This window comes from Hemicordylus capensis, chromosome 5, assembly GCF_027244095.1.
Source record: "Hemicordylus capensis ecotype Gifberg chromosome 5, rHemCap1.1.pri, whole genome shotgun sequence".
In the NCBI taxonomy this organism is placed as follows: domain Eukaryota; kingdom Metazoa; phylum Chordata; class Lepidosauria; order Squamata; family Cordylidae; genus Hemicordylus; species Hemicordylus capensis.
In genome coordinates, this window is record NC_069661.1 from 73,517,434 (window position 1) to 73,542,637 (window position 25,204).

A 25,204-nucleotide genomic window follows, 5' to 3' on the forward strand; every position below is an offset into this window, starting at 1 on the left:
GCTTCGTCAGCTGCACTAACTTCCAGTACGTTTCCAGGACCAATTCAAAATGCCCGTTCTAACCTTTAAAGCCTTAAATGGCTTAGGACCAGGTTACCTGAGAGAGAGCATTGTCCCATGTGTCGGAGGTCCTGCTCCAAGTGCCCCAACCAAATGAGGTGAGGCTGGTGGCTACTAGGGAGAGGGCCTTTTCGTTGGTTGCACCTCATCTTATGGAATAGCCTTCCCAGTGAGGTTTGCCTGGCTTCATCACTTTGTTCTTTCTTTTAGGTATTTCCTCTTAATTATCTTTTTGTTCACTCAGGCCTTTAAAATTTTGATTTTTAGATGTGATTTTAAAAACTACATTCAAGTTCTTTAATGTTACAGCCACAAGCCAGAACAGAAGAGAAAGATTACAGTTATATAACAATAAATTGAGTGTATATAATTAAAACAGGCTGAAATTAGAATTAGTTAAATTTTTTAAACAAATTTAAAAACATAGTGATAATAAAAATTTAAAACAGTAAAATATCCTTATTAACCATCCGGTGATGTATATTTTTAAAACTGAGTTTTTAAAGTTTTTAAATTGTTTTGTATTGCCTTTTTTTTTAATGTGTTGTGGTTTCATGTGTTTTTCTTTGATGTTTTAATGCTGTGTTGTGAGCCGCCCAGAGAACAATGTCTTATGAGGGAACTAACAAATAATGACTATTTTTATTAATTCTTTTTTATTAATTATTGTAAGCAATAATTCTTGGACTCTCCCCCGCCCCCATTATATGAAGTTGTGACTTTTAAAATATAGTCATCGTATCTTCAAAACATTTTGTTAGCATGACTAGCAGTCAAGAATAATGGTGATCGTTATTTTATCTTTCTTTTTATAAATAACAGTGAAATATGTAAACCTTTCTCTTAGAGCTGTCCTTGGTAGCTAGCTATATAATTGTTGACTGCTGTGTTGCAGGTTAAGATTAGTAATCTCACAGTAACCTTTAGAACTGTATGTCCCCCCCTGCCGAGATATCTGATTTTTTTTTTTAAAATACTTTCTTAAAAGGAGAAGCTTAATGCTAAGGATAGTGTTCCAGAGCTGGAGTACCACAAGTGAAAAGGGCCTTTTCCCTCCCTGATCACTATCTGCCTCACCAATGGTGGGGCCTCCCAGAAAAGGATCATGAGGATGATCTGAATGTCTGTACAGGTTTCCGTGAAAGAAAGTGCTTCTTCAGTTACCTGGGGACCAAGACACATTGGATTTTAAAGTGAGTACCGGCACTTTGATTTGTGCTCAGAAACATGCTGTCATGCACTGTCCTGGGATCATAGTCTCCAACGACCTCCCTTTCTCTGATCCTGTACATAGGCTGTGGAAGTGGCCTCAGAAGTGCTGGGGAAGGGGTTAATTGTCACCCTATTCCTCCACCAGCTGTCAGGGAGAGGGATAAGACTGCTCCTCACTGGGAGTGTCTAGGTCCACATCACTCCCATCTCTCCAGACCTCCTCATCCCTGGCCATCCAAGCCTTCAATAAAACCTTGCAGTCAGGGCAATCCCAACCACCCTCTCCTGAATCTACTCTCTCCAATGTAGCTGTCTGCATCAACATAGGAAACTGCCATATACTGAGTCAGACCATTGGTCCATCTAGCTCAGTATTGTCTTCACAGACTGGCAGCGGCTTCTCCAAGGCTGCAGGCAGGAATCTCTCTCAGCCCTATCTTGGAGAAGCCGGGGAGGGAACTTGAAACCTTCTGCTCTTCCCAGAGCGGCTTCATCCCCTGAGGGGAATATCTTGCAGTGCTCACACATCAAGTCTCCCGTTCATATGCAACCAGGGCAGACCCTGCTTAGCTATGGGGACAAGACATGCTTGCTACCACAAGACCAGCTCTCCTCTCTTGACCAGCTCTCCTCTCTTAATCCTCCCTCCTTCAGCTGTTGCCTATCTTGCCAGCTGTTGAGGCCCTGCCTTCTCCTCTTTGCCACTAGGAGGCAACCTGTTGGACCATTCTGGCCCATCCAGGGTCTGTGGGTTCCTTGGGTGTCCTGGCTCTCCCTGGCAACCATGTAAGGTCCCAGCTGGCTTTGCCTGTACCCAGGAGCTGTATTGCCTCCATTTTCTCAGCCCCCGTCTTCTTGGGTGAGTATTCGGGGGCCCTTGCGGCCGACAGGAAGGCCCGACACAGGCAATCAACAAAGATGTTTCATAACCTGTGATATATTACTATTTGTTATCACTTCTAAAAGAATTTCCAGGGCATTCAGATAATTTTCATCTTAATTTGCTTTTAGCTGAAACATCTGATGAAATTTCTTTAAATGTTGCCAAGTTTTGCTCAATAGCTCGGAAAGTCCGCCGGAAGCTGGTAACTTTATCAGTTTAATGTATAGTTTGAATGGTGTTATTATTAGTTAAACCTTTAATTGAATTATGGATTTCAAGTGATTTTTTTTCCTTTTTCTTTATTGGGATTTTGTATAATTTTGTTTCTGTATTCTGATCAACAATTGAAATATAAATTATTCATTTATCTGAACCTGTGATATATGTTCCCACTGGCTGGTCCTTTTATCAGCCTAGCAGCTGTATTTTAACTAGCTGAAGTTGCTCAACAGTGTCAAAGACAGTCCTACATATAGCATGTAGCAATAGTTTCAACTGGAGGTCATCAGAACACAGAAACCCATGGCAAAGTATGCATAATTTTTCAATTTAGGAGAGGTTGCATCTGCACCAGCTGTAGCTGATTGAAGGCGATGTGAGCCATGAAAGCATTTTGGGTCTCCAGTGGCAAAGCTGGATCTATAAGCACCCTCAGACTGCAGACCTGATTCATTGAAGGGAGTGCAACCCCATCCAGTATGCATTGAACATCACCTCCTAAGATGGATGGACCATCAGTCTCTGCCATCTTCTCAGACATGTCAGTATTTCAAGTGCTTACACCCTCTCTCATGTCTTCAGGGTAGAGAGGGTCTGTGGCAAGGGCAGAAGCTACACAGAGCTATCAGTTCCTCACACAGCTGTCATTTTATTTAGGAAGTGAATAAAATAGACTAGAACTTGATTTATTAGTCAGAACAACCATATCAAACAACCATGGGCTTAAAAACAAGACAAACAAAAAACATGGAATTTTAAGCCTAAATAGAACTGAATCAAAAGCCCATGAGTCTATAAACAAACAAATCTAAAATGTGAAAAATTAAGCCTAAAAAGCCTATCAAAAGCCCATGGGTCTAAAAACAAAGGGAGCATAAAACATGAATATTTAAACCCAAAAAGAATCATGTAAAAGGTTCATGGGACTTAAAACAAGACAATCATCAATGTAAAAACAATGGATTTACAGCTGTTGTATAAATACAACAGCTCCAGACATCAATCCTCATGGAGTCATCATGACAGTTAACCCCAATTGACTCCATTATTTATTTATTTATTTATTTATTTATTTACCATATTTCTATACTGCCTGAAATGTCCATCTCTAGGCGATGTACAAAATTTAAAATATTTTAAAGTTAGAAATTAAAATACGTAATAAAAACAATAAAATAGATATTAAAACAAGTTTTAAAATTATTAAAATTAATTCTAATTAAGAGCCTGTGAAAACAGGATAGTCTTGAGGTTCTTCCTGAAAGCAAACAGAGAAGGAGATGTTCTTATTTCAGTAGGGAGCATATGCCAAAGCCCTGGGGCAGCCACAGAGAAAGTCTGGACCTAAGCCATTAAGGGCTTTATAGATAATAACCAGCTCTTGGTATTTCACCCAGAAACATATTGGCAGTCAGTGCAGTTCTTTCAAAACCGGTGTTATGTGGTCCCTTTGTGTTATCCCAGAGACCAATCTGGCTGCCGCATAGTGATGTGCTCGGACCGGTCTGGAGGCCATTCTGCAAGCCTCCGGACCGGTCCAGCCTTGGGGTGGGAGTCACGCGCGCACATCACGTGCATGCACAAAAGGCTACCTGAAGCCATTTGCTGCCACAGGGGGAAGGAGCAGCAGGGAGGTATCCTGCTGCCCCAAATGCTTGCTAAATGGACGCGCGCCGGTGGGGGACAAGCGGAGGGAGGGGTAGGTACACCCTCCCCCCACCCTTAAAGGGACCCCCACCCCAATGCCGGACCGCAGCTCCGCGGTTCCGTGCACATCCCTACTGACGCATTCTGTACCAAATGTAGTTTCCAGACTATATACAAAGGCAGCACCACATAGAGCACATTACAGTAATCAAGCCTGGAGGCTACCAGCATATGCACCACTGTTTTAAGGTCATTCACGTCTAGAAATGGACGTAGCTGACATATCAGCTGAAGCTGATAAAAAGCGCTCCTGGCTACTGCCTCAACTTGAGAAACCAAGGAGAGCATTGGATCCACTCCCAAGCATTGGAGCACTTCCAAGCTACGTACCTGATCTTTCAGGGGGAGTGTAAACCCATCCAGAACAGGCAGATCTAAACCATCTCTTGGGTCCTTTCCCTCCACAATCAGTACCTCTGTCTTATTTGGATTCAACTTCAGTTTGTTGTCCCTCATCCAGTCTATTACCACCTCCAGGCAGGCATCTGGGGGAGATACGGCATTTCCTGATGAGGTTGACATGGAGAAGTAGATCTGGGTGTCATCAGCATATTGGTAACACCCAGCACCAAACCATCAGTATATTGATAACACCCAGCACCCATATTTACCAGACCGTCTCTGATAATATGATTATTAGATTAGATAACCTAAGTTGGGCAAGGGTCAAGAGAACATGATGTAGGACATACAGTCAGAAGCAGTTTGTCCACCTCCTGAGGAGTCACAAGCTGAAAATGATCCAATCTAACCCCTTGAGAGAAGTTGCTGGGCACCTCCACAATAGACTCTGCAGCAACTGTGGAATCCAGCTCAGCCTGAATCAGAGATTTTATCCGCAAAAATGTCATTAAAAATGTCACAGCGAGTGACTGATGGTTCCAAATTTAAATTCAAAGGGGAGGGGTACATATTACCCCGCTCACAACCCTAGACAACTCAGCTGGATGTGAATTTGAGGAAGCAATGTGGGCAGAAAAGAACAACTTCTTTGCCGCCCCACTGCCAGAGCATAGGTCTTCAAATGTGCTTTGTGTTGTGCCCGATCAGATTTGTGCCGAGTCTTCCTCCACTTGTGCTCTAATAGTCCACCTCGCCACTTCAGCTCCTGTAACTCATCCGAATAAAGACACGGGGCTGTCTTTAAGGCAAGCCGGAGATGACATTTAGGAGCTATTGTGTCTACTGCTCTAGTAAGTTCATTATTCCATCTTTGTACCAGAGCATTGACAGAATCATTAGCAGAGCCAACCCTAAACCCTTCCAAGGCTTCTTGGGATCCTGTTGATCCAATACCCTCCTCGGGCGGACCAGTCTAACAGGTCCTTCACCCCTGCAGAAGTGGGTCGTGGCTGTAAGTTCCACCTTAACCAGATGGTGATCTGTCCTTGACAGTGGGGAGATGACAGGGATCCCCTCCCAAGGAACACCACCCTGATCAGAGCAAAAGACCAAATCGAGCATGTGACCAGCATCATGTGTTGGACTAGAGACCAACTGGGATAAGTCCACTGTTGTCATGTCTCTATGAGCCGCCCCTGACAACTCGGTCCCAAAATGAACATTAAAGCCCCCCAAAACCCACAACCTGGGCAACTCCAATGCCAACTCAGCAACCAGGTCTGTCAGGTTGATTAGGGACTCCACTGGGCAGTGGGGGGAACAGTACTTCAGCAGAAATCCCAGTCTTCAGCAGAAATCCCAGTCTTCCAAAGGCCAGCCCCCTTTTGCAGGTGCTTTCAGCAGCAAGCAACCTGTGCCAGCAGCTGCACCTCTGGCTGCAGCCCACGTTAATAAAGGACAGGAGATCCAAAGCCCAATGGGTGTTTCTCACACCCACACCAATCAGGCAGTTTGGCCAGGAGCAGGATATCAAAAACACAAATAGTTCAGCCCTCGATAACAAATACAGTCTGCACAGCAGTCTTCCAGTTACATATTAAGGCTGTTCTCATGAGTAGCCCAGCCCAGCCTGGGTTAGGCTGGTTGTGTGTAGTGCCAGGATCCACACAGATCCCAATACTATAGATCCCAATACCCTTAACTCCGGTGCCGGGTTTGTGTGTCTGCTTGGGCTGCTTGCAGCCCTAGTGCACACAGAAACGGGTGCCTAGAGCACCCATCTCACAGGGGTATCTCCCAATGCACCATGCTCATTGTGTGGTGCATTGTGGGATACACGGAGGCTGGGATGGATTCAGAGGCGTAACTAGGGAAAACGGCGCCTGGGGCAAGCACTGAAATTGCGCCCCCCGCCGCCCCCCCCAACATACATCTGACTGACACACATGTTTCAGAAAACCTGTATCTCAAACATCAGAATTATGATGCAGTCATGATACATACTACATTATACTTAGGTTTTTCCTCACAACAACTCTGTGGATCAACAGACGGATTTCATATGGCTCAGAATCAGGACAACGAATACTGAATCCAGCCGATGGAAGAAAAGAGTAATGATTGACACAAATCAAACTCCTCATCCAATTTGCCTGGTTTTGCATTTTAAAATGTCTCCCCGGTGCTGCTGTAACAAAACTTGTAAACAAAACTTCCATGGCTAAATGTGGGTTTGTAAATCTAAGATTAAATACATGCTTCCATCAATATGTATACACACCATACACAACATGAAGGTGCACACCACACATTCAGAGACTACCACAGGATTTAAAAACCAACCATATAACATAATCCTTGAAGACAGAAATACATATATCCATTATGGGGTTAAATATAGAGGCTATTTAGAATTCACCAAAAACAAATTCAAGCATTCACAGAGAAAATAAAATATTTCTAACTCAGAGAACCATATATTCCTTAGGACCTTTAAAAAAAAATTCCCCATAAACATATACTGATCTGCTCACCTCTGTCAACTTAGCAAAATGTTGGTCTGTAATGAAAAGCCAGTGCCCAGGTTAGGGTTGCCAGCACTGACCGAAGGGATTCTTGGGGATCCGATTTTTTCACTCACACTATCCCCCACCCCAACATTATTTACCACAATATTAAGCTGCTAAAATCGCCAGGATTCCTTTCAATAGTCACCTCTGAGGTTGATGCCGATTCTTGGGGAAACCAGGCCAATGCTGGAGGGTCGGTAGCCCGGTTGCTATCCAATCACCCCTGCACTGCCAACTGAACAGAGGCGGAGGATTCTGGTCCTGCTAACGCCGGCGAAGATCAAGCAGGCTCAGTCAGAGGGCGTTTTGTGCAGTGACCGGGTTAAGCTGTTCTTCGCGTCTTGGGAGAAAGGGAGGCGGCCCCTCAGCTCCAGTTTCCTAGAGCCCGCCGGCTTCTGCTGCGCCCGCCCACTCCCACAGCGTCGCTTGGGGCCACGCCGCCGCCGTGTCTCGGGGAGCCGTCTGGACGTGCTGCGATGGGAGCCTGGGCCCTGGTGGGCATGGTGTTTTGCAGCTTGGCTGCTGCAAGCCTGGGTAAGGTCGCGGCGGGGGCAAGAGAGCGAGGAGCGTGTGTGTCCTCGACCTGCCCTGCACCTGCTGCAGCCCCAGCCCCAGCAACGACGCTTTCCTCCGCGACCGCGCCACCAGCCCACCACATGGTCGAACCGAGCTGGGAGGACGGACGCACCTGCACGCATGTGCAGCGCAACTCGGCACATCGGCCGAGTCGCGCGTGCATGTGTGACTAGAGACCCAAGCCACTAGAGGGCCTCTTTCTGGCTGTGGCTGGCCTGAAGTTCCAGACAGAGCACCTCAGCCAAGGCAAGCAGCAGTGAGCAATGCATGAAAGGCGCCCGCCACGGCGCCCGCCGCCCACCAAGCCAGCCAGGCCAGCAAAGCAATGGGGAGGGCGCGGGCCCGGAAGGGACCACTGGCGCTCGTGGGGGAGGGGGCGATGATGCTGCTGAGCCGGAGAACTTTGTATTAAATTTAAAAAATAAATAAATTTCATGGCGGCGCCCCCCATGTGACCCAAAAAGATGGCGCCCGGGGCACGTGCCCCCCCCTGCCCCCCCCTATAGTTACGCCTCTAGATGGATTGCCCCAGCCTCCAGAGATCCTTGCAGTGTGCAGCAGCACATATTGTGCAGGAGCACAGTCCGTGCTTCCCACCAGCATTGCTCGATCATCTTGGGGGAAGGTGAGTTTTGCACAGCCTTTCCCCCACCTGCCTTCCCCACCTCCTGGTTGTGTGAATTGGTTTTTTAACTGTGAGGCCTTAATGACAAAAGAGGCCACTCATTCTGTTACGTACTAAATTGTTCCTGCAGTAAAAAAAGTATTTTTCTTTTTTGGATGCCAGAATTTCAGTTTCCACTAATGTGGTCAGCAGCCCATTACACTATGATAGAAAAGTCTTAATAGGCTCCAAGTCTTTGATTATTACACTGAACCAGCTGTAATATTAGAAGGTCGTTCACACGACCCAGTCGGTGGAGGGGAGGGCTAAGGGGAACACAGGAGCCTACCTCCCTTCCCTGATACGATCTGAGCCTGTAGAGAATTCCGCTGCTCACATGCTAACACAGTGAGGGGAGATAGAGGAAAGGGAGCCAGATATTCCTCAATGCACTGGTCTCTTTGTCCGGTGCACTGGGATATACCGGGCAGCCTGGACACTCCTTCCCTCGGCCTCTATGGTTCTGGCAGCCCAAAAAGAGCTTCTGGAAGCCAGCTCGCCCACAGCCTGCTCGCCCATGTGATGTGTCCTTCTACCTCACTTTTAGCCTGAGTTTCAAACCTGGGCTACCTGGTGGAGGAGCACTGGGATTTTGAATGATCCCAACGGTTCTCATGACCCGCTCTACCCATGCCAGCTCTATGGGTAGGGCTGGCCCTGAGAACGACCTCATTGAATCATTTGTTTTCTCTTTTGCTTGGGTAAACTAAGTGTACAGCAGTTCAGTTAACTGTTTCTCTATCAAGTCTTCCAAAAGTTTGGCCCTGATTTCAGAGACATGTATTCTCTCACTTCTGCATACATTTTCTTCCAAAACTAACTCTGAGGAAAGAGTTGAGGTAGATCCCAACTCTTGGTGACTTATATAACTCTTGGTGACTGTTTTTCAAATCCACAGACCAAATAGCGGTCATGTGGTTAGAGATTCAATTACCTCACCTCCTACCTCCGCCCTGGCTGAAAAAACTTTGTAATTTTTATTTTGTGCTGTTGCCTTTTTGGCACAATATAAGCAGCATTTGGTACAATCCTCAATAATGCATATGCCTGACTTGTTAATACACGCCTATCAACATAGCCCCCTGCAAAACCCAATGGCGAATTAATCCAAAGAGCCATGCTGAACTTTGTAAGCATTGTTCATTCTCTCTTCAAGAGACTTGTGCTGTAAGAGAAACAGATGGCCAGATCTATCCCTTTCAAATTTAATTATCTTCTATGTGGTCTCAGCCCTTTGTTACAGCAACACCTTGGCTTCACTTTTCACTTCTCCCTTGGTTTTTTCTCTCCATACCAAGTAATAGCTTTCTCCAAGTATCTGAGGCAGCAACTGAGTTTCCAGTATTTTGTTCTTTAAACTTATCCATCTGAAATGATAACATAGTCTCCAGTTGTCTTCAAGTGCTGTGCCACTTCGTGTCGCACTTGGCACAACACTGAGGCACACCCTCAGGCTGTCCTGCTCTTTTGCATGTGCAAAGTTACTTTGCGTTTTAGGCTTGATTGCAGAGGGGGGAAACAAACAAGCTCCAGCTCTGTCCACTCTCTCCCCCCAGCCCCAATCTTTAAGAAGTGGAGTGATCTTCACTACTGCTTTAGGTATTTTTAACCTATTTCCCTTAAGATAAAAGCTTATGAGGTAACCCAGCTGTGTGTGTGTGTGTCCCTATCAGCCTCACAATGCCTGGACCGATTTGAACCAAATTTGGTACACTCGTAGGGACACGTAAGGACCCCTCAGTGGCATAGTTTGTGATGATGTAATCCATCCCAATTCAAGATGGTGGACGCATGAACATTTGAGGCGCAAGTGGGCTAACTTGTGAACTGCCTGACTGATTTGAACCAAATTTGGTACAATTATAGGGACACCTTGGGACACCTCAAAGGCGTACTTTGTGATGATGTCATCTGCTTCAAGATGGCAGATGCATGCATGTTTGAGCTGGAAGTGGGCTAACATGTGAACCACCTGATCTATTTGGACCACATTTGATACAGTTGTCGGGACATATAGGGACACCTCAACAGTGTGGTTTGTGATGATGTCATCCACCCCAATTCAAGATGGCAGACTTGTGAATGTTTGAGCCAGAAGTGGGCTAACTTGTGAACTACCAAACTGATTTTGACCAAATTTGGTACAGTTGTAGAAACACACAGGGACACCTCAACCATGATGTCCCTGTGGCGCAAGTGGGCTAACTTGTAAAGATGGTAATTATGATTTAAGGAATTAGTGAAAGGAAAGTAGGCAGATTAGTTCTTACCAGAACTTCTTGTGTCACATTTTGAGGTATTCACAAGACACATAAGAGAGAAGCACACAAAGCCACCATCTACTCTGTTCCTCAGTTCTACTAGAGATGCTCAGTTGCCAAAATTTCTTTTTACAGGTAGGCATTTTCCAACACAACCCCATATGTGGCAGCCAAGAAAATCATTGCCTCATTAACAGGGAAATTTTTTATATATGGGTTACAAAAAATAACAGGAGATAAGTTTTTTCAGGCTATTGAAATTATTATGTAAAATAATAAGGGGTTTTAATGATAATTAGATACTAATCCCATTTTTCCACTCTGTAACGAAGAAATATAATTAAACCTAATGTGATTAGAAACCCAGTGGTCACAATAAGCTGCTTGATGTCTTCTTTATTTTGCTCCACAAATATGATGATTGACTGGATTGTCTATAATTTGCAGAATTAAATGATGGCAATCCTATTATGAGCTATTGAAGTGTGCCATTTGAAAGAAACTGTCAGTTATCACTGAATCACTCCCTGCCTGCCCCATTTTTATGTTGCACAGTGTTAAGAGGGCAGGGCAGAGCCTATCCAGCCTTGCTGCTTCAGACTCTCAGTGCATCCACCCATGCAATGTTCTGGGACATTTGGGGGGTATTTGCACAAGACCCCAGTCAAGTAACATGTTTCCAATCAAACTAGAGCCTCTGGATCATGGGCAGATTATTTAAAGTATTCTGCACACTTGCACAAATACTCCTAACTACTGGGGTTTTGCTGTGAGGCCAAAGCAATGCAGATAGATTGGCTCTGCCCTCCTAACACTGTGCAACATGTGGGCTACTATTTGTGGGGTATACAGTTATAGATTCAAATAGCAGAATAGCTGGTTGTTGTTCTTTTAATGAATTTTGAAGCAAACAGTAAGGGAAAATGTTCCTAGTTCACCAGAAATGATTAAAGCATACATATGGCATAACCACATAATTGGAATGTAATATTTTACATTGGAGATTAAATTTCTACAAGCTTGAAAGTGAATTACTCTCTTTATAATTCTAAAAATGTGGGGTTTTTTTTAGAAAAACTGAATGAGTTTATTTACACCTCAGTACCCTGTAATGTAGGTATTCTGGCAATTTTCCTAAAGAATTTTTTTAAAAAGCAATTCACTCTCTGCAGGGAGCTGACAAGACTAGGCATGTGCTTGATCTCCTCATTTGAAACTTACTTACTACAAATCAAAATTGCTAAAATACTGTAGAATTAGTTCACCCCCCAGCCAGTCTGGCTTCCTGCCCTTTGTGTGTTTTTAGCTATTGCAGAATTATTCCACACTTTGTGGAATATATCAATCAGTTTGAGATGTTAAGCTGTATTCCATTTTGAAAATATGAATAAGGCTGAAAGACATCCGTGACTTGATTTGTTCTTTTTAGTTGTGTTCCATGGAACAGCAGGTTATCTGTGAAATTAGAAATTGTGAGCAAATGTTACACAGACATTCGTTTTGTGTGTGTGTGTGTGTGTGTGTATATATTTGTGTGTGTGTGTGTATGTATATGTGTGTGTATGTATATATATATATATATATATTCCATTCCCTTGAACAGTTCAGATCTGGCTAAATAACAGTAAGCATAATGGTAAGCAAATTCAGGGAAGTGTCCTGCAGTGAAAACCCTCAATTTATAGAGCCATAGGAGCTCCATTATAACATAGTTCACTTGGATTTAAAAGTTCTACCTTTTCAATATGATTCCTTATTTTCTACATTTCTAATTTTGTTGTTTGCATGTAGGACCAGTTATAATGGGTTTTCACAAAGCCTAAGTGAAGCTCAAGTTCATAAAAGATTTAGCTGTATAGTTAATAGGAGAAGCAGATTATGAAATGTCTCTGAGGAATGGTGGGCTGAAGGACATAGAGGTAATATACAGGTATATGATCATCTGTGGGGGTGGTCTTGGGGAGGGAAGAGTCCACAGCCAGTGCCCAACACATGAGCAGAGGCTCTGTGTGTCACCCCACAGACAACCAAGGATCCCAGCACTCTGGGAAAGGAAAACAAAGCTGGCTCCACTGCGGCCATCTCTGTCATAGAGTACCAAGGATAGAAGGGCCAGGCATAAGAGATTTGCTGCTGTACCTCCTGGGAAGAAGTTTAACACAGTGAATGCAGCACATGTTCAAATGCCAAATACTATGTTCATCCTACCTCAGTAAAAATGTAGGTTATAAAGTCAGGCTACCCAAATTTGAAAGGACTAAGACGGCTTTCTCTGAGTTCTTACGAATTGAAAACACTGTGTTTCCTGCCTCCTACTTTGATTTTGCTGATTGTGAGAATGAGCCCATGCTCTGTGGAATACATTCACATTGTTAATTAACCTACCCAAGATGTAAAACCATCAGCAAGGGAAAAACAAGCCTCCCAAACAGTGCTTGAAATGTCAAAACGGGTTGTTTTGCTCCAAGGTCGAAACAGGCCCTTTGTTTAAAGCGTCTTTTGTTTCTAGCTCGAAACACTAGAAGGCCCATTTCAAATCAAATTGAACGTTTTGCACATCCTTACTGCACATGTGGAAGGCTCCTGCATGCAATCTGGAACACAGTGGCCAAGGTTCCAATCATATGGAGGAAACCTCCACCATAAAGATACAGCTTGGATCCTTTCAGACAAACGCCGAATATGTGGTGACATCAGCAAGGAGTGGTTAGCAGTTGTAATTCCTCAAAAGTTCTCAAGTGTAAAAGAGACATCAAATATAGGACTTGGAAAGTTTGGATGAAAGTAGCTGGGGATTTTGGAATTGCATAAAGTTCGAGACTGCTAGAGTGTATTTCCTTTTCAAAAAAACATCGTAGTTCTACGTCAGAAACCTTTCAGTCTAAGAGAAAAGTTAAGCTTCATAAAATTTCACTATTTTCCAGAAAGGATGACATTTGTAAGTGAAGATTGTCTCATTGCTAATGACACAGGTCAATATTTTGTTGACGTATTTAGTCTGAGTCATCTTACAATGCTTCTGACCAAGCCAAGTGATATGTGCAATTTCACACTACTGCTACCATTTGTCCATCAAGAAAGCGAAGATCCTTACTGTCTTCAGCAGGAGTGATGGTAGTTTTGACCGGGGCCTCACTAGCTCACAGATGCAGTACAGTGATGTCTTTGATTTATGTAAGTAAGGGCACACTGGGACTAAGGAGGAGGCCTTCTGATCTGGAAATAGCTTTTGCCCATTACATTATTCCAGGGGCGGATTCAGCTTTGGCTGCCCATAGGCAAAAAGGCTTTTGCCGCCCTTTCACCTTTTTAAAAGGTAAACGTGTGCAGAGGAAGCCCCAAAATGGGCTGCAGAAAGGCCCATGAGTCATTTGGGAGAAGGGGAACTGGAAGGAACTCACTGCCCTCACCACCCCCATCCCGCCGCACAACGGTGTTTTAAAAGGTAAACTTTCTCCTCTTCCTCCACCCTCCCCACAGCTGCCACTACCACCCCCATCCTGGCAGTTTTTAGAAGGCAAAAGGGGGAACTTTCCCTCCCCCCCCCCGGCAGTCACTGCGGCCACTGCTGAGACAAAAGGGGAAACTTTTTCCTCGCTGTAGCAGCCCCATCTCACCACTCAAATTTGCCACCATAGGCAAGTGCCTCCTCTGCCTATGTGTTAATCCACCCCGCATTACTCCCTGTGGTCACCAAGCCAAATGACTTGATAGGCACAGGTTATTGCCAGGATTCACACATGTCTGGTTTTTACATGCTGACTCCAAGCTGTTTTTCCATAATCCATTGGCACTTTATCTAAAGTTTAACATCGTGAAATACATAGATACATTTTGCTGAGAGGCTAGTATGGGCAAATAAGGCATAACTGCTCTGTGTTGAAACAATACAGTGCATTTAAAAGTTGTCGAAATGATTACATATGGTGAGAATATCTTTTTGGAATTAAATATACCAAACTATAAACAGGCTTCACAGTGGTTTATAATCAGTTAGAAACGTCTTGTCTGATCTCTTTCTAAATAGCTAGTTATTTGTATTTACTTCATATATTTGAATGAGCAACAGCTGTAAAAGTGGTGATTTGGATAGATCATGAGAAGGTTTTCCTGTGGCAATAGATCTATATAAGATTGTTAATGTTTTTAGAGAACTTCAACAACACTATTTCCTCAATAATATGTAATCTTTAATTTTAAAAAGCATTGTTAAAAATGCATTTTTAAGTTTCATATTTACAGATCACACAATCCAAATCAGATTTAACTGATTTCAGTGTGTTACTTAATTCTTTATTGGATTCTGACGATCTTAAGCAAATGCTTGTGTCATACTACTCTTAATATATTTAAATTAAGCTCTCTTTTTGTATTTAAAGCTGTCTTTTGGGGAGATATTGCCTTAGATGATGAAGACTTAAAAATCTTTCAGATTGACAGGACAATTGATCTTACACAGCATTCAAATGAACAACTTGGACATAATACAGGTAAGCTGCTACAGATTTTAGTTTATTTACATACACAAAGAATAACTAATGTACTGTGCTGAATGTATGCAATTAATTCATTTTCTTAGGGACTAAAATCTCCCAGTCTGGATTGTACTGTGATTGTAAACTAAGTGTTAATTCACACAAGCCCTTGATGTAAACTGCTAAGCTTTTACCTTACTGTGGACCAGTTTATATGGTTAGTTGTGTGTCTCTGGCTGTCCCTAGGGATACATTCATGGAGGTAGCATCTTGGTGGTGATTTCTATAATCATGAAGGTACATTTTTCAGCCACTACAGCCATAGGAATTGCTGAATCAAAGACATATTGACTATACCCAGAGAAAGCCCAGTTTGTACAAGATATTCTCCATCTGCATGTGTCTTCAGGTAGCATTCGAGTGGAGGCATCACTGACTTTTTTGTCAGTCCTACCATGCATATAAGGACCATAGAAAATATGAGAGGAACATGCTGGACTTATCAAGGGAAGAAATGCTAGGAAAGGTTTGTTAATGCTTCGTCACAACTGTGTAAATATATGACTGTTATGGCTGTTATGACTGTTGCTAATTTTATCTATACCTTTTCAACAAAAAGTTCTCAACGCGTTTTACATAGAAAACTGTAATAGCAAAATAATGATGATGATAATAATAATTGGTTCCCTGTCCCTAAAGGGCTCACAATCTAAAAAGCAATAATAGTTATTAGAGATGCGCATGAATCTACTGTTTCAATTCAATTTGTGCCCAAATTGAATTACAACTGGTTTGTTTTGTGTCCAAATCTGCCCCCCGCCCCCGAATCACCCCAGATTCAATTTAGATTTGATTTGATTCAGATTCAGATCAATTCGGACCACCTTTATAGGTACTAGGAGCACCAGATTTGGGTGGCGGGTCCTTATTGGTGCTACCTACCACCCAGATATCAAGGCAGTGGATCACTTGGTTGATTTCTAATAGTTTTCTTTTAGTTTTTACTGATTTTGTATATTTCCACTATAGGAAATAATGGGGATTAGAAGTATCCCTATCCTAACCCTAACATGGATCTCCAGCTTTCATTTTTTAAAAAAAGCTAAGCTCTAGCCCTTGTAGAAGTAGAGTTACAGAGCAAAACGTGCGGTCACTATTTTTCAGTGGTTTGGATTCTTTGGTGTATAATAACTTTTCCTCATAATGAATCCCTATGAGGATTAATTGCACACCTTCATTTTTTCTGTTCATTTTGACTCATTGGACAGTGCCAGCTGTCAACTGCCAAACTTCATAAAATCAGCATATGAAGCTTATTAGCAGGATGGAGATAAAGCTTGTCATCTGCTAATATCTATATACCACAGCACACTAAAGGGATCTGTTGGCAATCCAACCTCCTGCTGGCCCAGATGAACACACTGGAATTATATGAACTATACATATATTTTTTAAAAGGTTTGCGTTCTTTATTAATAAAAAGAAACTATTTTTATACTATCTTTTCATTTTTGCTTATCTCTTCTTAAAATTACCTGTTCTAAGTAGTAGAATCTTTGATCTTTATTTAGATGTGGATTTAATAGACTGAATTAATTCTCCCCCCCTGCCCCCCCCAGATAATTTTAATTAGCTTTGAACTTTCAGAGCATAATTGTGCTGACAAATCCATTCACTGAGGCTAATAACTTCTGCCTAAACTTGAATTTAATTGATTTGTTTAGTCTGCATTTTATCTTTTGATTTATAAACATCTGCAAATCTATGTTGTAATGTGCTCACCTCCTGAAAAAGCAGAATATTCTATACCGCCTTGAGCCATTATGGAAGGCTCAAATACAAATCAAATAGATAGATAAATAAATAAATATAGGATGATATTGTATTTCAGGAAATGCTACTGTAGCTATATTACAATCTTGTTGCAAACAAAATCAGAGTATTAGTCTTTCTGATTCTCAAATAATAAAATTATATATTAAACACCTTTAATTAGAATTCATTAAACAACCTTTAATTACAACTGAAGAGAGCTGGTCTTGTGGTAGCAAGTATGACTTGACCTCTTAGCTAAGCAGGATCCTCCCTGGTTGCATATGAAAGGGAGACTAGAAGTGTAGCACTGTAAGATATCCCCCTTAGGGGATGGAGCCCCTCTGGGAAGAGCATCTAGATTCCAAATTCCTTCCCTGGCATCTCCAGGATAGGGCTGAGAGAGATTCCTGCCTGCCACCTTGGAGAAGCAATGCCAGTCTGTGTAGAAAATACTGAGCGAGATGGACCTATGGTCTGACTCAGTATATGGCAGCTTTCTATGTTCAGATTATCTGTACATGTATTTCATATACTTTAGCTATCTGTTATTGCATTGTTAATCTTCTTTCACTGATTGTGTGTTTTATAAAATAACTCCTCATCTGAAAAATTATTGTATCAATGGGCAGTAAATGTTTGTGTACTGTGTAGTATCTACTGATGCTTACCAGAAAGCTCATTGGGAAGGAATGTCTTAAAAGTATTGCCTCATTCTCTTCAAATCTAAGCAAAAATTTGAAAAATGTTTCTCAAGAGTCGTTGCAGCTATGTGACAGTGTAATGCAAATAATTAGGCAGATTACTGAGTAAGCGTCCAACATACTTGCCTTATATGGCATCGTGCATTTTGTTATATGGCTTTGAACATTGTCATTTAGGAAGTTTACTTGAAAACTATATGTCAAAAGAATTTTGGGAACTGCTGGAAAGGCAGCAGTTCTTGTTACTATTGTCCTTGTTACTGTCTGAAACCTCTTATATACTCTTCCAGCCCTCCTATTACAGGTTGAGAGAACAGTATTTTAACACTAGATAATCCTTTTTTTACAACTATCAGGTATTTTGTTGAATCACCCAAGAGCTCTGCAGATAGTTAGGTACTGGAGTGTTTTTACAGAAAAGACAGTTGTGAACAGACTAGCTGTGTGTTGAAAAAAATCAAATAGGAAATGCAAATGCTACATATTATCTGCAGAAATATGTGGCATGATGGTATTATGTGGCATGATGATATTATGATAAAAGGTCAGTCTGCCTCTGTAATTGGATCTTGAGATTCCTCTGTCAATCAGCTCCTCAGTTATTGATACTGGAGTTATTCGAGTATCTCATAATTTAGAATCCTTTTGAGTTAAGGTGTGTTATTGAAATTCACTCATACATTAATAGCTCCAAATTATTACATTGAAATCAACCATTTTGCATTTTTTTCATCATGTTTTAATCTCTTTATTTGATGCTTCTGGATTCCTGTACATTTGACCTTTGTAAAACTGATTATTTTCTAAATTTAGCATAATATGAATAAGTATAGCATGAATTTACCATTTAGTATACTACTCAGAATGTGAAGGTCATGAGGTGAGGGAATCTTTCAAATAGTCATTAGATGATGTAATTGTTGTGAATTGTTAGAATAACAAAGCCATGCTGGCTGGCATTATGGAATGCACCCTAGAAAACCTTACAGCTACCAAGTATATTTTTGTTTCACTCTCAGTATCTAGAGAATTTGAATGTTAATTGCCCAAAGAATCTTCAGCTTTGTTAAAGATGCATTTCAGCAGCACATCTTAATATTCAGAAAATCCACACCCCACCCTCAAGTCTTTATAACACATTTGCCAAGTGTAAGTGTATAATTTCTTACTTTATTTTCTTCTTTTACAAGGTGGCTTTGGAGAGCGTGGTGTATCAAAAAAAAGTGATGCCCTTTATCAGCTTATAGACAGGATAAGAAGATTTGGCTCAGGTATTGTACGATTGTTAGATGTTCTAATTTTATATGTGAATATAGGCAGCACAGTGAGACTTGGTCTTTAGCCCTGTCCAGAGATTAATGCACAAAGATTACTTGTGTGTGCTGACTTCACTCAGTTTAGTAGAGAGACACAATCTAAAGTGCAAAGGATGGGTTGATTCCAAAAGTTCATTTAATCTGACAGAAGGATGCCTTCTTCTAGAGCAAGCAGCAAGGCATCCTTCGATTGGATAAATGGAACCTTTGGGTCCCCCTACAGAGATTAATGGGAAGATCTTGTGAATTAGGGAGTTCTGTGTATGGCGAAGGTGCTGGGACCTCTAAATTTGGCGTACAAGTAATAGGAAGACTATTAAAAACAAAAGTGCTCTTTAACTGACTTCGGTTTGACCTACCTCACTTTGACAGATCTCTTTTTATACTTAAGCTCCGTAAAGTTAAATTTGGGAGTGGAATAAAATTTCTATTACAACGACCAAACATCCTGATTAAAGGTGCACCTGCATGCCAGCAAGAAGGTGTCCCTGCTGCAGAGAGCTTCATGAGATACACAGTGCTTATCCCACAAGGGGAGGGGGGATTTTTGCTGAGCTCCTCTGTAGAATTTCCTGTGCCACTTGCAAGTGGGTGACATATTTCTGGATGGCACAGGGCACTTCCAGAGAGAGATCCGTAAACATTGCCCCCCCCCCACCCCAAGATAGGTGCTGCAGAGCTCAGGAAACGCTGCAGTGTGGATGCTTCTTCCTGGCACACCAATGCATAGTCAGGTTGTTGTCCGATATTACAAGGTGTCCATCTCAATACTGCTTATGATGAAAGAATTTTTAAATAATATCTGTTGGTGAGACGCTCACTGATATAATCGAAATAAATGAAATACATTTGGAACCTCAGCTTGTGGGGATGGGGGAGTGGTTGAGGGAGGAGAGTTGAAGGGGGATAGTATGCAGAAAACGAGTTAAGATACTCTCTGCCACAGCTTATTCTTTGCAAATGGGCCTTGCCACCAAAAGCACTTTACAACAAAAAAGTTTGGAAATGTGACTTGGCTCTTTTGAACATGTTGTTCTAGTCACAAAGGTCTTGCACACGACCATATCGGCTGGTGTCCAGGGAGGGCTGGCAGAACAGGGAGCCAGAGGAGGAACTCCTCTGACCGAGAGTGTGGTGCATTGAAGGATCCCTCCTCAGCCAGGGGGTCAGGTGCCCAGCTCGGCGTACGCTCAGGCTGCGTGCTTAAGGTTAAGGCTGTTCTTGCGACCTTAACCCTGGCTAAAGGCCGGGGTCAAAAGTAGGGTTAGTCGGGGCAGGAGCACTGGGATCGGGAGAGAACTCAGTGCTCCACACAAGTAGCCTAACCCAGGCTGGGCTGCCCTAGCTTGGGTTAGGCTGCTCATAAGAATAGCCTCGGGTCTTTTAAATTGTGTACACCCCCCAGGGATGCACATATTAGGTGACATATAAATAGGATCGATCAATTAATCAATTAAAATAGTCAAACTTGACTTTTAAAAAATCTTTTCTTTAGGCGGTTATTCTATTGTAAATAAACATTCAGATATATAGCCACATCTTCTTATTTACCAGACTGAGGCAGAAGCTCCTAGGATCAGCTACAGGGTCCTGAGTGCCAGTGCAAGGGTAAAACTGGGGTTGCCATATGGAAAGGAGGCCAGGTCTCCTGTACTTTTAACAGATACAGAGAAGAGGAAATTTCAGCAGGTGCAGCTTGCTGTGCGGGAAAATTCCTTCTTCTCTGCATCTGTTAAAGGTAAAAGAGGCTTCTGTGCATCTATTAAAGGTATTAATTATTTTTTTCCATATGGCAACTCTAGGTAAAACCATTGCCATGTGTCAGGACTGTACTCCAGCTTCAGTGTGGACATGTTGGCACAAGCATGCTTGCTGGTATAAGGAGCTTTTCCAGGTAGGAGCTGATAGGAAGGCAGGCCAATGAACAGGTGAGCAGCAGGGCTCTGCTCCTTTTCAGTGCCTAGGATGTCGCATCATTGCACCATAAATAGCTCAATAGCACTGAGATGCTAAGTCATTTCATTTGTAGCAATCATGTTAATGCCTTGCATGGCAGGACTGGACCCAAAATATATTAAAAACATTTTTGCCTTTAAATAGATGGTTGCCCTTAATGAAATACTAAGCATGTGGTCTCATTTTACATTGTAAATGTTATTGCAGGTTTTGAACATAATAATACAACTAAGGGAAGAACAGCCCTAACGTTCTCAGGTAGCTATGAGAGAAAAAGATATCCTAGGGCAGCTACGTCACGCACAGAAAGAATATGGCCGGGAGGTGTCATTCCATACGTAATAGGAGGAAATTTTACTGGTAAGAGAGACCAAAAAAAATGCTCCTTCGTCACATTTCTGAAGGAAATGAAAGTTTGTATTTAATGAGTGGGATTTGGATGTATTAAACACCTTTTTCTTTTTTTGTTTTCTCTTGTGAAATGTCATGTATGCTTAACATGTTCCTGGTACCAAATTTTTAAGAACATGCATATTCCAATCTGGATAATATAACTGTCTTTATTTATTATTTATTTATTATTTATTTATTTAATTTATATACCGCCCTTCCAAAATGGCTCAGGGCAGTTTACAACAGGAACCACTGTTTATATGCTTTATAAACTATCTATTAATTTAGTCATAGTTTTCTTTTTTTAAAAAAAAAGGACCTTAAAAGTCCTTTTAAAAGTCCTTAAAATTGAACTTAAAATACAACTGGTCACGTTTATTAACAATCTAGTCCAACTTTACCTTACCACAACTTCTTGATATTCATCTCAAGTTAAGTGGTATACATTTCAGCTTGCACTGAAATGCAGGAACACTGCCCCTGAAGTGGATCAGAACATATGAATGTATTTTGTAAGAAGCAGCCTTTGGTCTTTGCTGTGGGGCATGGGATGGCAGTATGGGGGTGGGGGTGGGGAGAGAGATAAATGTAGATGACCTCCAAAAAGTATGGTACATAACATAGGCATGCTTTATTACTAATCTCCCTTCTGTTATAAAATTAAGTTAGTCTACATTACTCAGAGGTTTCCATTACAAATTTAAAGCTACATTTCTAAAAGAAGAGAAGACCATAATTGGCACAAGTCTTTCTCCAGTAGCCTTGTATGGTGAAAGGAATAATAAAATAAGAATGATAGAATTTTGAAGTTGGAAAGGATCTTCAAAGTCATCTAAACCCCTGCTCAGTGCAGGAAACCGTTACAGCATCCCTGATACCTGGCTATCCAGCCTCTTTTGGAACGCCTTGAGTGAAAGAGAGCTTACCACTGCACAAGGAAGACTGTTCCACTGTCAAAAAAGCTTACAGCTTTCCTAATTACAGTTAGGAAATTCTCCCTAATGTCAAGCCCAAAGCTGTTTCCTTGTGATTTCAACCCATTGGTATGAAAAATAATAGAAGGGTATTCACATGTGCATCCTAACCCAAGCTAGGGCAGCCCAGCCTGAGTTAGGCTGCATGTGTGAAGCATCAGAAGCAAGGTTGTTCCTGACACAATCTCTGTGCCAATCCCCATTTCTTAACCCGGTGTTTAGCCAAATTCACGTAACCTTGGTTTGCTTAATCTTGGCCGATCATCTGGGTGAACGCCACCGGGTTAAACAGCTTCCCTCATGGCCACCATTCCTGGCAGTAAGCCAGGGGGAAGGAATGGCTACGCTCGTGATCCAGGGCAACCTGGGATGCAGGATTGGGAAGTCCTCCTGCTCCCAGCATTTCCTTTAGCCATGCCACTGCTCGCGTGGGTGCACAGTGTAGTGGAGGGAAGGACGGTGGCTACTAGTCTTTTGGGGCCCACTCGCCCTCCCCCGCAGCCCACTCAGCCTCCCCCACAGTCCACCCACCCTCTCTGGCGAGGTCATTTGCACAACATTTTCTAGATCTGGAAAATTGGAGTAGAGAGAGTTAAGAAAGGGACTCATGAACTACTACAGCCAGAGTCTCTTTGATGTGCTATTTGCTCCCCAAATAGTAAAAGACCCAGGCTTGGCGAGTTATGGATTGTACAAACCTGGTGTGAAATGTGAATAACCATGGCAGTTCTTTCTGAACACAGATAATTTGTCTGTATGTGAGGGAGTTTTGAAGTTGTGGTCTTTTCTCTATGGAATTACAAAAGTTGCCAGCCATTTCTTTCACTGCTTTTACCCCAAAGCCTGCATTCAGTATTAGGTTGCATGTTAAAATGTCCTCAATTCATTTTTTTAAAAAATAATAATCAAATTAACTTGGATATAGTTGGTGGGAAACAGGATACAATTAAAATTATGTTTGTATTTGATTCCATACACTGATTTCAGGCAACCAGCGAGCAATGTTCAAGCAAGCAATGCGGCACTGGGAAAAATATACTTGTGTTACATTCATTGAGCGAAGTGATGAAGAAAGTTACATTGTGTTTACATATAGGCCTTGTGGGTAAGTTGGTGTACAAGTTGTTGATTGTAAGTGCTTGAGGACTTAGCCCTTTAGGTATAAGGACTGATGCTAGAGCAATGATTGCGTTTAATGTTATTTCACTGATGCATGAGTGCATGCATGTCTTATGTGTAGTATGCAAAGAAACGGTATGGTTAAAAGACCACAAGTCATTCAATTCAAGATGAGCTCACCAGCCATTCAATCCATGGCAGAGAATGAATTTCTTATTTGCAGTTCGTCAGCATGCTTAATCATTAGCGATAGGAGAAATGGAGTACCCTGTTCTTCCACTACACTTCTCTTTTTCTATCCAACTCCCTCCATTTCTGCCCAGCCTTCTAACCAGTGGATTTGGGATAAAAGTGAAGCAGGAGTTAGCTCAGCAAATGTTATGATTTTTCATGTGGGGGCCACTTTGGAAAAAAAGAACTTCAATGTGAGAGCTATTTCTCACTGTGCTGACCTCTCTACAGTGCTGTGCTTTTCTCAGGGCTGGGAGGGATAAGAGATGGAACTTAGATGTGGTCACAATTCTGTTCACCACATCTAAAAAAGGACATTGTAGAACTGGAAAAGGTGCAGAAGAGGGCAACCAAGATTATCAAGAGCCTAAAGCACATTTCTTATGAGGCAAGGCTACAACACCTGGGGCTATTTAGCTTAGAAAAGTGATGACTGAGGGGAGACACGATAGAGGTCTATAAAATCATGCATGGTGTGAAGAAAGTGGATAGAGAGAAATTCTTCTCCCTCTCGCATAACACTAGCACCAGGGGTCATCCCATGAAATTGATTACCAGGAAATCCAGGACCAATAAACAGAAGTACTTTTTCACACAACGCATAATCAACTTGTGGAATTCTCTACCACAAGATGTGGTGACAGACAACAACCTGGATGGCTTTAAGAGGCGTTTGGATAACTTCATGGAGGAGAGGTCTATCATCGGCTACTAGTCGGAGAACTATAGGCCATCTCCATCCTCAAAGGCAGGATGTCTCTGAGTAACAGTTGCAGGGGAGTAACAGCAGAAGGGAGGTCATGCCCTCAACTTCTGCCTGTGGCTTCCAGCGGCATCTGGTGGGCCACTGTGTGAAACAGGATGCTGGACTAGATGGGCCTTGGGCCTGATCCAGCAGGGCTGTTCTTATGTTCTTATCAAGTCGCCGTTATTACTGTTTGATACCGGTGATGATGCCCTTTTAGATCAGAGGACTCGACGAAATCATGTAATCGCTGTTGAGTGCATTGGATCAGCTAAGTACTTTGATGTGGTGCTTGTCCCTAAATTTAGATGTCACTTTAGCACGCTTAAATGTTCTTCCTACAGCGGTATTGGATGGCGGGTTTAAGGGAGCTCCGCTATTTTTACGACATTGCCCATGTGGCAAGGGGGTTATAGAATCCACCTCGCATGTTATTCTTTACTGTGATTTGTATAGTGAACCCCATTTAAGACTTATATCTCCTATGTTAGATAATTTGCCTGGCCGTCTGATTAATTTTATTTAAATTATCTTTTAACTAATGTGGACACTGATATTATCTCTGTTGTGGCCAGGTTTTGTTATATTATTTGTAAAATACGTACTGGTTTATTGTAAATGTTTGCTGGTCAATGACCAAATAAACTTATATATCCTCCACGAGTACCCCTTTAGGGTCCACGTTTCAGGGGTTCCTAACTGGAGGTTTTAATACAGAGGTTGATGGAGAGGAGGATGTGCCTCCTAGGTCCCCCTCAATGTCTCCATTCACAGCAGGAGCCAGGCCTTCATCTTTCCAGACACCAGCGGTGGTCCCACCTGCTAATATTGCAATGTGGAAACCAGTGCCTACGTTTGTTCTTCTTCAACTGAATGTGCCTCAAAAAGACCCCATTCATGCATGCAGCTTCCATTATGTTTTCTCACCAGTGGCACAGTTAGATTGGGCAGAGTTCCAATTGTGAAAGATGCAATGCATGCTTCA

At 42.3% G+C, this 25,204-nt stretch overlaps 1 protein-coding gene across 7 annotated transcripts in view; it reads left to right on the forward strand.

Annotated features, from left to right (window-relative positions):
- TLL1 (tolloid like 1) overlaps positions 1 to 25,204 on the forward strand; it is a 209,497-nt gene that overhangs the window by 103,639 nt on the left and 80,654 nt on the right. For 6 of the 7 annotated variants that reach the window (XR_008308344.1, XR_008308345.1, XM_053254842.1 and 3 more), the window contains exons 3-6: positions 14,874 to 14,984; positions 18,676 to 18,756; positions 20,965 to 21,117; positions 23,112 to 23,229. Coding sequence is in view for 5 of the 7 variants with exons in the window: in XM_053254842.1 (XP_053110817.1) it covers positions 14,874 to 14,984; positions 18,676 to 18,756; positions 20,965 to 21,117; positions 23,112 to 23,229 (463 nt within the window). In the remaining 2 variants the exon portion in view is untranslated. Of the gene's footprint in view, positions 1 to 14,873; positions 14,985 to 15,378; positions 15,496 to 18,675; positions 18,757 to 20,964; positions 21,118 to 23,111; positions 23,230 to 25,204 lie in introns of those variants that run through there. The other variant, XM_053254847.1, reaches the window with a different exon arrangement.